We start from the raw sequence: 12,727 nt of genomic DNA, 5'->3' as shown, positions 1-12,727 counted from the left end.
TTTACATAACCTCATATTTTACATTTTAAATACAACCGTCGTTCAAATTTGAGGAGTTCAATTTTGAGGAACTCGACTGTGTAGGTTATGTAGGTGAACAATGAATCGTAGGATTTTACACAGTTTCACGCCATGGTTTTCTTAATAATTTTCTTAATTTTGCGCCAAATGCCCAATTGAGAAGGTCTGCTACTGTATGCAAAATCTGAATGTCGAAAGGTTCTCAAAGCTTCATTAAAATATCTATGGTGAAATTTAATGTTCATGTTTAGGGAGTGGCGAGAAACATTCTAGCAAAATTTGATTTCGATGAACATGAAAATTTATCAAGATTATTGTAGTGAAATTATTAAGAATCACACATATTGCAATTTATCAACAATTTGCCCCAAGTTCCCCTATTCATCCAAATTGTGTTACAGTGAATGACTAGGGGAAAGTACTCTCCCTTCGAACGTTCATGCCTTCGAATAGTGAGAATTTTCTTTTATTTTTCCTAAGAAACTCACATATTTTTATTAAATATTAGTTAAGATTATCATCAATTGTTGATAATTACGTGATAATTATATGAAAGTTTCTTAAGGATAATAAAAGAAAATTCATATTATTCGAAGGCATGAACGTTCGAAGGGAGAGCACTTTCCCCTACTGAATGGTTTAAGTTTAAGCTCAAATAAGTATAACAGAAGGATTGTGACTTCGCTTTCCCCCTGATCATGCATATGCGCATGAAGCATTTGCACGAAGGCAAAGTAGTTTAATGTTTTGACAGAGGAGTTATGATAATTTGTAGAGTGCAAGTTCTTGTTACCCTTCTTAGCTAACTATCCAGTCCTCAAATGACCAAAGTAACACGGAAATAATTAAATTGAAATGCATTAGGAAGTGCAAAGAGAAGTTTTGAGCAAATATGCCCATGGCCAGGAGTTATTTGTGCTGTCTCATTGTCTTAGGAAGTTTAATCTCTCTCACATGGGAAGTCGAAGTGGACTGCAGTGAGCTCCGGATGGGCCAATACCTATGCCCTGATCCCAACAATATTGACAATTATATTGACCCAAAGACCCAACAGATCCGTGGATGCACAAAAGAGAACAAGGCTAAAGGTAAATTAAATGTATTTTGGTTACAGTAGACTCTCTCAAATTCGGGCATATAGGACCGAAATGTCAGCCGAATTAGACAGAAATTCGGGCGACATGTGCATATAGATATTGAGTTTACACACTGATATATATCGTAAATTGCATGAAAATCCCTCAATAATGCAAAATCACATCAAAACTAAGACAAACCATGCCAAATTTGAGCATATTTGATGCATTTGATAATCATAATCAAACTTGAAAAATAACAACAAACATTTTTCAAATGTAACCGCTGCCCGAATTTAAAAGTAGCCCGATCTTAAAAGAGCCGAATTTGCGAGAGTCTACTGTATTTGGGACTTCCTTTATTTCAACTTCCTCTTATACAGTTTGGTGCATTGCTGCTGATGAAATCACATGCATAGAAACCAAAAATTCCAGCTTCACCAGGGAAGAGCCCTGCAAATGGACGTTAGTTTATTCATAAAATTAGTACTACTTTTCTTTGTCTAATTGTATAATTTGGATTTTTATAGGAATGGATATAGACTGGATACAGCACTTTTGCTCTCAATATTTCTGGGTATGTTCGGTGCTGATCGCTTCTACCTTGGTTATCCAGCTATTGGAATGCTAAAGTTCTGCACATTGGGATTCATGTTTCTGGGTCAACTTGTAGACATCATCCTCATAGCCACGCAAGTGGTTGGTCCAGCTGATGGTTCTGCGTACGTGATCCCTTATTATGGCCCAGGAATTGTTGTGATACGTAGCGATAATTGGACTTATCGTCTTCCTCAAGATGATTGGTAAAAAAAGCCTTGTGTTAAAATCACGTTGGACAATGACCAACATTGTAAATTCACCTCAGAAATAGTGTATATTGAGATATGAAATATAAACAATTTAGATAAGCAAATTAAGTTTTTTTTTTATTTATTAAATGAATTACAGAAATATTACAAGTATTAAGAAATTATAAGTATGGCAAAGTTATTCTGTGATGCATAAACTGCAAAATACTAAACTCCTTCTTTTATCCCTTTTATCCTAATGATCCTAACAATCTTCTGATTTTGAAGACTTAAGAAACTGAACATTATTTTAAAGTCGTAAAATATAATTGTCTGTATTTTTTTTAACGTTCACTCATTTATAAACTTTAATGACCAGCACAATAACTTTTGTTTGTAAACATGTTTTCAAAATTTCCCATGAGAATGAGCGAGATGACTAGATCTAGATCTCACTCTTATTGAAATGTCAAAAACATGTTTACTAAACAAAAGTTATTGTGCGTTGGTCATAATTATGTCATTGGACAAATAAGCAGTTAAATGTTAAAATTGAGCAGTAACAAAAAAAATTGAAACATCGATATTATCGTCCAAACTTTGGCAAAGGGAAAATAAAGGGCTTTTCATTCTATCTGCAACAATTTAGAATGTTAAATATATAAATTAGACCCGTTTTTGTAAAAATTTAAGTTTTTTACTGAACATAATTAAATATTTTACAGCTCATTCTTAATTTTTTACTGCCCATTTTAAATTTCTTGCTGCTAGTTTGTTTTTTGTCTTTAATTATTATCATAAACGTAACCTAAATATAATACAGGGGAGACTGGGGCAAAAAGTCACAAAACGGATATTTTATTTTTTTACAAGCTACTCGAGCGCTTTAAAAATTTCTAATTAGTGCAGTTTTATAGGAAACTTACTGCTCTGCAACTTTGTGAAAGTAATTTTCCTCTATTTTGTAAGGAAATACATTTATCGAGCCAATTTCTAAAATGTAATTTTGTGACTACAGTAGACTCTCTCAAATTCGGGCATATGCGACCGAAATGTCAGCCGAATTAGACAGAAATTCGGGCAACAAACTTTTTCAAATGCAACGATTTTTTATTCATGTGATTATAGATATTGAGTTAACACATTCATCTATAACGTAAATTGCATGAAAATCCCTCAAAAATGCAAAATCACATCAAAACTAAGACAAACCATGCCAAAGTTGAGCATATTTGATTCATTTGATAATCATAATCAAACTTGAAAAATGACAACAAACTTTTTTCAAATGTAACCGCTGCCCGAATTAAAAAGTAGCCCGATCTTAAAAGAGCCGAATTAGCGAGAGTCTACTGTATTCTCAAAAATGCTAGGGCAAATAGTACCAGTTATTGGGTATTATCATATTTTGATTCGCTTCATTACATGTTTCCGTAAATTTGAAAAAATACCTAGAGGACATATTTTCATAGAAAATTTATTCATCTACACCTTTGTAAAACACCGTTATCTCTGCGAGAACAGGGAGAATACGAGAAAAGCGCTTTTCAAGCTATTTTAGAAAAAAAAACACACACACAAAAGACTGCAAATCGTTTGACCAATGCAAACAACAAGCGGCGAGTCATGACAATGACGTTTCTTTTCGCCGTGAGACATCAGAAATTGCTTCCGCTTTTTTGCTACTTTTTGCTCTATACAATTTGTTACTTTTTACCCCAAATGGCTATTTTTAATAAAAGGATTTCTGGAGCAAAGAACTTTTGTGAAATCCTAAAATAGATAGCGGATTCGTATTCAAAAAATCCAAATTATTTAGAAAATATTCACCAGTGCATCAATTTTGGAAAATACGTAGGTATAATAATTGTTATCTTCTGCAAGAAAAATATTTCAAAAATAGGGCTAAAAATTTCGATATTTTTTTTTATTTTCTAAATTCATTGTTCGAATTCTAAGAAACTTTCGACATTGAAGAATGTCTATGGAGGCTATCTATAGAAAAAAAATTGAGCCGCTATCTTTTTTACCTTGAAAGATATTGAATTTTGAATTTTTCGATTTGTGACTTTTTGCCCCAGTCTCCCCTAGAGTCTAAATTAAAGATAACTTAAGTAAATTTATGATTTTTTTCTTAACTTTTTCAATAAGATATTATCTTCAAATTTATTTAAGTATTTTATAATACCGTATACCGTAACCTTTATCGGAACCAAAATGCAAAATGCTTGTAATGTTGTCAAAGTGTTTAATTTGTCTTCTTAAAATTGCACTCCAAATAATACTAAGGGTCTTGACAGACCTGAGGATTAGTCGAGAGACGGTTTAGTGTAATAATATTTGAAGTAATGGTTAAACTACTTTTCCATCATTTTAAACTAAACTGTGTCTCGGCTTAAGTCGTAAGTCTGTCAACGACCTAAGCCACACCCATTTCAAGAGTTATGGCGAATTAAATTTTGAATATTTTAATTTTCAATATTGAATGTCAAAATATTATAGCGTTTTAAGGTCGAAGTGAATCCCCAATTCAATAACGGCTATACCAAAGTGCTCAAATGCTCAGCACTAATAAATTTTGTTTGTACAGTAGAGTCTCGCTATAAGCCATCGCTCTATAGTCCACAATTTATCGATCGTTGATTTCAAAACACTGATTTTAAGTTAGGTTATGTTTTTTAGTATGCGACATGCATAATTATTTTAATATTTTTGTCAAGCTTTATTAAGTAGTTGTGATAACTGTGATCCACAATGAAGAGAGCAAGGACAAGTACCACAATCGCAAAGAAAGTGGAAGCCGTCGAGCAAATTCAATACTAAAAATCGTTGATAATTTTAAAAAATTACATGGACTATAGTGCGCCCCAAGTGTCAAATTTGAACCAAATATGGACTATAGCGAGACTCTACTGTAAATATGTTTTTAAAATTTTCTATGAGAGTGAACAAGGTCACTAGATCTTTTCTTTCTCATTAAAATGTCAAAAATTTGTTTAGAAAACTAGAATAATTGTGTACTTGTCATAATTACCCAATGCACAATAACTTTTTTAGTAAACATTTCTTTGATATTTCAATAAGAGTCGGTGAGATCTTGACCTAGTCATCTCGCTCACTCTTATAGAAAATTTTCAAAAGACGTTTACAAACAAAAAGTTATTGTGCACAGAGCATAATGCCCAACGCACAATAACTTTTGTTTAGTAAACGTTAGACATTTTTCAATGAGAGTAAGTGAGATTTAGATCTAGTCATCTCGCTCACTCTTATAGAAAATTTTAATACTAGAGTAAACATGTTTTCAACATTTTTCTTTACAATACTTTGGTTGTATTTGCAAATCTTATAAGCAAAATAGTTCATTTAAGTAATTACAATCTCATATGGTTGTTTCAAAGACTCAGTATATTATAGATTACAATTATCAGCGTTTCATATTCAAAATTTCTATCTAAACCATTTTTTACTTCACCTGATGAAATAAGAAGGCAAAATTGTGTACACCTGTTACTGTTAAACAAAAAGTTACGATACTGTAAACTTATGCAATACTTCTTCCGTTCTGAAAAAATCGTACCTTTGGTTTAATAATTCTGCAAGTGCCTCAAGTAATCAACATATTTAAGATTTTTACCAAAAACAAAAGACTGCATAGAAATCATTTCTTAATCTTTAAATTTTCCCAATTATACGACTTTTTTTCGGAACGATGGCAATACTGTAATATTGATAACTAATCTCCCAATATGTTTGCTCGTAGTAGTGATAAAAATTGTCGTACAATCTGCTTTACATATGTTTATGCCTTAAAATTCAGCTGACCGTTTAAAGCTCTCCGATGTTGAATCAGCACGAAATAGTATTCCATTGAAAATTTTAATCTGATTACGCTAAGAAAAAATAAATATTACATTAAACACAAGAATTACTATAAGTCGTAGTGGAAGAAATCGAGACTAAATTAAGCGAACAAATCATTTTCCTTATCAATTTTTAAAAGAAAAATAAATTAGAAGACTGACAAATATTTCTTGAATAACAGGAATAGAATAGGAGAAAGTGGTCTGCCTTTGAATGCGGCAGCCTTTGAATGTTTAAATTTTTCTCTTATATCTCAAAGCAAAAATTCTATTTTGTGAACTATAGTTAATACTATTAACTATTTTCTATTAACTTCGATTAACAAAATGGATTTTTAGCTTTGGGAAATAAGAGAAAAATTGAAGCATTCAAAGACTGCCGCAATCAAAGGCAGGCCACTTTCCCCTAGTATTTTATTAAATATAAGTTTACTTAATATTGCTCCAAAAGAGTCTGCCTATTTTAGGTTCTAGCCAATTTAGTCTCATTTTTGCCTATCGTCTCAGTCCGTGATAAATTGAAGCAGAAAAAATCATTTAAAGTTTACTTAAAAGAAAGAGTTAAATTAACAGCCATATTAGTGTAGTCTTTTAGAGGATACATATCTTACAATCAGAGAGAAAAATACGATTTTAGATTGACCGTAAAACTGCCAATAAATAACCAATAGCCTGTGATAAGTACCCATAAGCGTAATAATATTTAACTTAAAAAAAAATCTCTAGTGACCCCAGTAAACCAATCACGTCCATGAAAAATACTAATACGATATGAGTAGTAAGGGTGAAGCAGAGTACTGTTTTGTGGGCGTGGCTTTCCATGGAGCACGAGACTGTTTTGTGACGCCACATCGATAACTCTGGTGGGTGGGCTACCTGCAGGTCGGTTTCCCCGCCCCCGCTCCCCCTTCCTGGTCCTCTTTTGTGTTTAGGTTAATTATTTTAACTGAATATAGAGCACGATACTGATTTATGGGCTTGGCTTGCCCGTGGATAAACTGTTGCAGGAAGCATTTTGATTGGTTATGAAGCACGATACTGTTTTGGGGGCGTGGCTTGTCTGTGGATATGGAGTACAATACTGCTGTAGGAAGCATTTTGATTGGTTATGAAGCACGATACTGTTGTTGAGGGACGCATTTTCATTGGCTATGGAGCACGATACTGTTGAAGGAAGCGTTTTCATTGGCTATGGAGTACGATACTGCTGTTTGAAATGTGATCCGTTTCAGACGCCATATTGATCTTAGCTGTAAGCTTTAGGCGACCATCTTGAAATTTTTGGAACTTTAAACTTTTTGAGATTGCGCTTTTTGATAGTCATTTTGAATATTTGAATTAACGGAAATTACTTTGGTGGACTCTTCCTCATGTAATTTTTTTTCTCCCTATATAATTTATATGAGAAAAGATCTGCCATCCATGGGAATTGATCATCAGACCTCTCGGTTGCGAGTCCAGCACCTTATCCATTGTGCCATTGTGGCATGATAGAAGGTTTGTCAGAAGTCTTTCCTATGCAGTAAGCGGGATTCTCTATAGTCTCTGGCCTATATGCACTGTCCAAGTGTGGAAAAATGCAAATGCAATATGAGACCTTTTCGCGCGCTCGAGACCATATGGGAGAGACTATTTGTATGAGCCTTTGCGCGACAATTTGATTCCTTCAGATGAATGAAGCAACATGGAAAAAATGTCTTGCAGTGCGCAAGATAATTGTCAAATTGAGTCGAATTTCGCAATATTCACTAATTTTACTGGCGATAAGAACTATCAATAATTTTCATTGGTTATTGAACAGCATGATGTTGATGCCGTCATGCAATTTAAACCATTTTCATTGGATATTGATCAATAGATATTGAAACGTCATTGAGTTGAGATTTGCATGTAAACAGCTTTTTTTAGAAGCATGCAACTTTTGAGCTTGCGTATTGTTTGCAATATTTGTCTTTTTTATTTAAATTGTAACATAAATTACCGAAAAATATCATGCTTTTCCACTTACATGATTGTACCTCACATTATTCACATCTCTTGATGATATGATCAAACGATCTTTATGCAATTTGTCTAAAAAAATATTTTTTCGTTCAGTGATTTCAGATAAGAAGTGATAAATTTCGTGAAATATATTGAATTTCTGCTTAGTGCAGATGGTGACTGTCATGAAATTTCAAGAATCTGGGTTTCAGATCCCCAATTTTCAAATAAACAAACTGATGATCAAAGATGTTGCAATGCATTTCTATACAATTGTGGGATTATTCGAAATATGATCTCTTGTAGCATGCATAAAATAAAAGAATTAAAAGATGAATGAAAAAAATGTCAATGAGCGCAAAATTTCATGTCTTGTGTATGAATCATTTAACTCTCTTGATCGCAAGTGGGAAAATATGGAAAAGTGTTAGATTTCTCATAACTTTGTATTACAATGTTCTTTTTCTCTGACATTAGAGAATTTTTACAACATTACAGAACAAAATTATTCAAAGTGAATTATTGATTTGTGTTTTCTCTTATTATAATTTAACAAAATGAAAAATATCTTTAAATATATGTACAATATTTACCTAAGAATTTGGTTATGTGGAGAAATGGCAGCAGAGTGAAATAAAATAGGAACCGACTTTTCATACAAAATTGATTTTTATGAATGAAATGTTGTATAGACTTCTATAATTCGGTACCTGGGATGCTGAATTAACTTATACATTTTTTATTGATGACTCATTATCAAATTTATGTATATTTCTGTGGCACATATCACAAAATAGAAGATGAAATCCTCTTTCTTTAGTAGAAGATCAATTATTTTAAGATGACTCTCAGTAGAATAGGCATAAAAAAATAAAATTCAAGCGATACTCACTAAAATAAAGTCAAACATTTGCGTTCTTACACTGATAAAAGAAATTTAGCTTTGCACTCACTAGCACTTCATCACTGAATACTATTAATTTTAGTTCTTGACCCTAAAGCTTCATCCTCCCCCTGAATAAATGTTAACAAAATTTAATTTATTACATTGAAAAACAATTTAAAAAAAGTAACTTTACTTGTTATTTAGAAAAATGTACTACTTACCCCTCACATCCTACTTCTACACTTTTTTCTAAGATGTGAACATGACATGTCCGAACATGTTTCTACGGATATGAAACAAATATTTTGCACACGTCTGCATAATTTTCTCGGAAAATTTCGTTAGTACGATCAAAAGATCCTAAATTATTTTAGAGGAATTTTAGCAATTAGAAGAAAAAACTTTTATTTGTATGTCAGATTTAATGGTGAGTGGAGGTTAAATTCTCAGTGAAAAGTAATAAGTCGCAAAAAAAGTTGTCTGAAAATATGGAAACCCAAGAAAGATCACATCAAGTTCCAAGTATAATAAAGGAAAAGCAGCGGTTCAACAAATATAATCCTGATCCTTCTGAAGAACTTCGCAAGGAAGAGGAAAAATATGCAAAAAATCGATATCAAAATACAACTCCTGAACTACTGAATGCATACACCTACTTTCTAAATCGAACATCTACATTGTTTATCACGATCGGGTTTTCTCCAGAGAATTTTTCACCAGTTGCTAAAATATGTGCCGTAAGCTACTGGGATGGAATTGATGCTGTAGAATTCACCCAAAATACATGGACAACGTTCTGTGCCAGCAAGCAAACTTTAAGAAAATTATTGGGAGAGGATGCTGGAAAGGATGATGCTAATATGGAACTTGAGCTGCTGAATATTCAACTTAAAAACTGCATGATCATTAGTAGTTACTATGCCGTGGAAAATTCCGAACTACTTATTCTCAGTCAAAATGATGGAAATGATCGTCTATCCCTAAATATTTCAGAATTTGACAAATTAATGTTACTTTCTGAATTTATAAATGTAACTTTGATTTACAATACTTCTGTACAGTGGTATGTACAAGAATATTTTGAGAGATACAGCAATGCTTGTAAATCTTTAGGTGTGCAAAGATTGGAAAATTCTAATTTTTCAAACAGCAATACTTTTGATCCACCAGTCAATTATTTTCGCCTGTTTCATGAAATTCCTTTTGTAGCAAGTAAATCAAATATTTCTTAAAATGTAACATGTGTATAAAAATCAAATGATGTCAAATATAAAGATGAGAAAACGTAAATGTAAATTGTTTTAATCTTGTATATTTGCAATCTGAATCCTCTTAAGATAAGAAGAATGAAGAAAAAAATGAAACTTCAATTGCACAGGGTTATGCATTATGCCAATATTTATCTATACCAACATCCCCTTTTCATCTCAACATATTTGCTATGTGAGCAAGATTAAAGTCAATGAAATAAAATTATTTGTGAGAATTTTGTCTTGTTGTGAAAAGAAATTGTTTTACAATCAATTATTTCAACATCAGACAATGTTTCATCTGTACATCAAGAAAAACACAACATGTTTCATTGATGCATGATGAAAAAATCAATATGAAAATGCAGTGAAAAATTTTACCAACATAAAAAAAATCTGCAGAGAGATATCATATTTTTTATCATCTTGCATTTTTTCTGCATCAGAATATTTTCTTCACGTGAACAAAAATCTTCAAAGTGGCGTCTGGCATTTTTTCTCAACGTAATCTGATTTTTTCTTTGCAGCATTAGCAGGATTGTTTTAATTACATTTTATAGCACAATCAAAAATGATTGTATCGAACTTCTTTGACAAAATCTACTCGATTGCATGCAACTACTTTTAAACAATTCACATGATTCCTCATGTTGATGGCAACATAAAAACAAAAAAAATAATGATACTTTGATCAGATGCGTAAGAAAACTCATTTCATTGTTTTACAATCAATTTTATTTATAACTTAGTCGATTGTAGTTTTTCATTACACAAAAAAAATCTTGACTTCATTTTTTGTTTTCTTCACGAGAAATATATTCTTGTAGTCTCAACGTATGGCTCTCGGCATATAGGGCAATGTCTTGTTTTTGAAGCACATCCTTGACAAGCAGCAACGTGTCCACAAGGTAGGAAAGCGGTATCGTATTCATTGTTGTAGCATATTTTGCAGATTTTGTGTGATTGCTGTACAATATCGTATTCTGCTTCTACATTATCACAATCCAAAATTTGATCGCCAAAGAATATCTCGAACAAATTATCAATTGTATTTTCATCATTAGTGTTAAAGAATTGTACCATCAATTGTTTTTTCTCCAAAATAGTCATGCTTTTTCCATTTTTTCATTTTTCTTGAAATTTTTTCCACTACACCGCGACGTAAAATCTCATTGTTGTTTTCATGAAGTAGGTCGATCATTTGTGCAATTGTCTTTTTATGTAAAATAAATTGCACCAAATCAGACTCTGATTTTTCTTTTGCCAAAGCTTCTGCTAATTGTCTCAAGCTGTGCGTACTCATTGCGATATAGATTTTTTCTGAGTGATTTTTTAAGATACACCATGTTAAATAATTGTGAAAAATGTTTGTAATGAACAATTTTCAACGAAAGAAAGAAAGGGGAGAGGGATTTTTGAGTTAAAAACGCTCTAATTTTATACTTTTAACTTTTTATTGCAAATGATATAGAAAATTATACATCACTACTAGAATTTTCAGATGAATATACATGATCTGAAGCAGGTTTCCTAGAATAATATAACGTTTGTTCCTCAAAATCAGATAAAAAATCTTCCGCAGGTACTTGATCTCCTTCTGAATCAGTCACATATTCTACAAGGTAAAGATTTTTCTCCTGTTTTTCAAAGTATTTTTCTGTGAGCTTATCTTTTATTTTACACATGAGTTGATCTTCAACTTCTTTGTTAGACTCCTCTACCTCACTCCTTTGAATTTTGTGTAACTTCTCAGAAGCTATGTCACGTTCCATTTTATTTAAAATTTCTTCTATCCAAGATGGCAGGTCATCGGAATGTGATCTTTTTCGTGTAAATCTTTCCAAAATTTTCTCAGCTTCTTCTTTCGTAGGATTATGATTTATCAAAAACTGCAAAACAGTTTCGTCAAATATAATTTTTATGAATTTCTTTATTCAAAAACATGGAACTCACCATGTTATTGTGTATCCGAAATATGTATTCTCCGTGAATTAGGTTGGCCTATCTTTCGTAAAACAAACTTATTGGTTTGACTGTCGATTATAGAATAACAACAATTTTACACACTTGGTTGAAATATCCAGTTCAAGTTATGCATCACTTAAAAAATTATCCAATATTGCGAAATTGAAATATTATTTTTCACACGTGCAATGAAAAATGTCTCATAAAAGTTTCAAAATTGTACGATATTTTACTGGAAAAACACTATACGTGATAAAAAGATGAAATTTGAGATTTTCCTTCTTTGTATGCACTAGGACATGTTTCGAACAAGACTTGATGGCCCTAGTAAAATACACTTACACGATCGCAACTTTTCTTGGAAAAAATCCATTCCCAGTTGAAATATGATCCTCTGCTCAAGTGCAATTAGGAATTTTTTAATAAAAATACTAAATTCCGGAATGATTTCCTGGAAAAGCATCATTTGCAACAAAAAAATGAAATTGGAGATTTTTCCTTTTGCATGGACATGTGTCAAACCTCTCCTGTAGAATCGACGTAAATCGTTTTTTAGCGCACATATTCTTGATTTATGAGTGTCAAAAACGTGTAGATCCAAAATTTGGGCCCGACCTGAGGAGGTCGCATTTCATCTCGGACAAAATGCACATACACCAATTGTACTGGGCACCCCCCCCTCCCATACCTCTATACCCCCCCCCCCCCCCAACCCCTTCTCAGAATCCGATGACGTCATATTTAACTTTTGCATTAAAATTTACACATTACACTCATTTTTTAACGTTATTTTCCCACTTGACTTGGATTTTTTACAAATTTTTATTGCGTTTGTTTAAGCTGTTATATCATTGCTAAATCGATAAAGGTTTATTGAGTTGTATTAGCCGCCTAA

The 12,727-nt window shown here is 32.3% G+C and overlaps 1 protein-coding gene across 1 annotated transcript; it reads left to right on the top strand.

The window, feature by feature from the left end:
• Positions 1-758: 758 nt before the first annotated feature.
• LOC129801344 (TM2 domain-containing protein CG10795) lies at positions 759-2,010 on the top strand. Its single transcript, XM_055846283.1, has 3 exons — positions 759-1,109; positions 1,481-1,562; positions 1,628-2,010. The coding sequence occupies exons 1-3, from the start codon at positions 914-916 to the stop codon at positions 1,902-1,904; spliced, it is 555 nt and encodes a 184-aa protein (XP_055702258.1). The 5' UTR covers positions 759-913; the 3' UTR covers positions 1,905-2,010.
• The last annotated feature ends 10,717 nt before the right edge of the window (positions 2,011-12,727 follow it).

Source organism: Phlebotomus papatasi, chromosome 2 (assembly GCF_024763615.1).
Source record: "Phlebotomus papatasi isolate M1 chromosome 2, Ppap_2.1, whole genome shotgun sequence".
In the NCBI taxonomy this organism is placed as follows: domain Eukaryota; kingdom Metazoa; phylum Arthropoda; class Insecta; order Diptera; family Psychodidae; genus Phlebotomus; species Phlebotomus papatasi.
The sequence above is the reverse complement of the archived record's forward strand: the minus strand, read 5'-3'. Positions and strand labels throughout refer to the sequence as shown.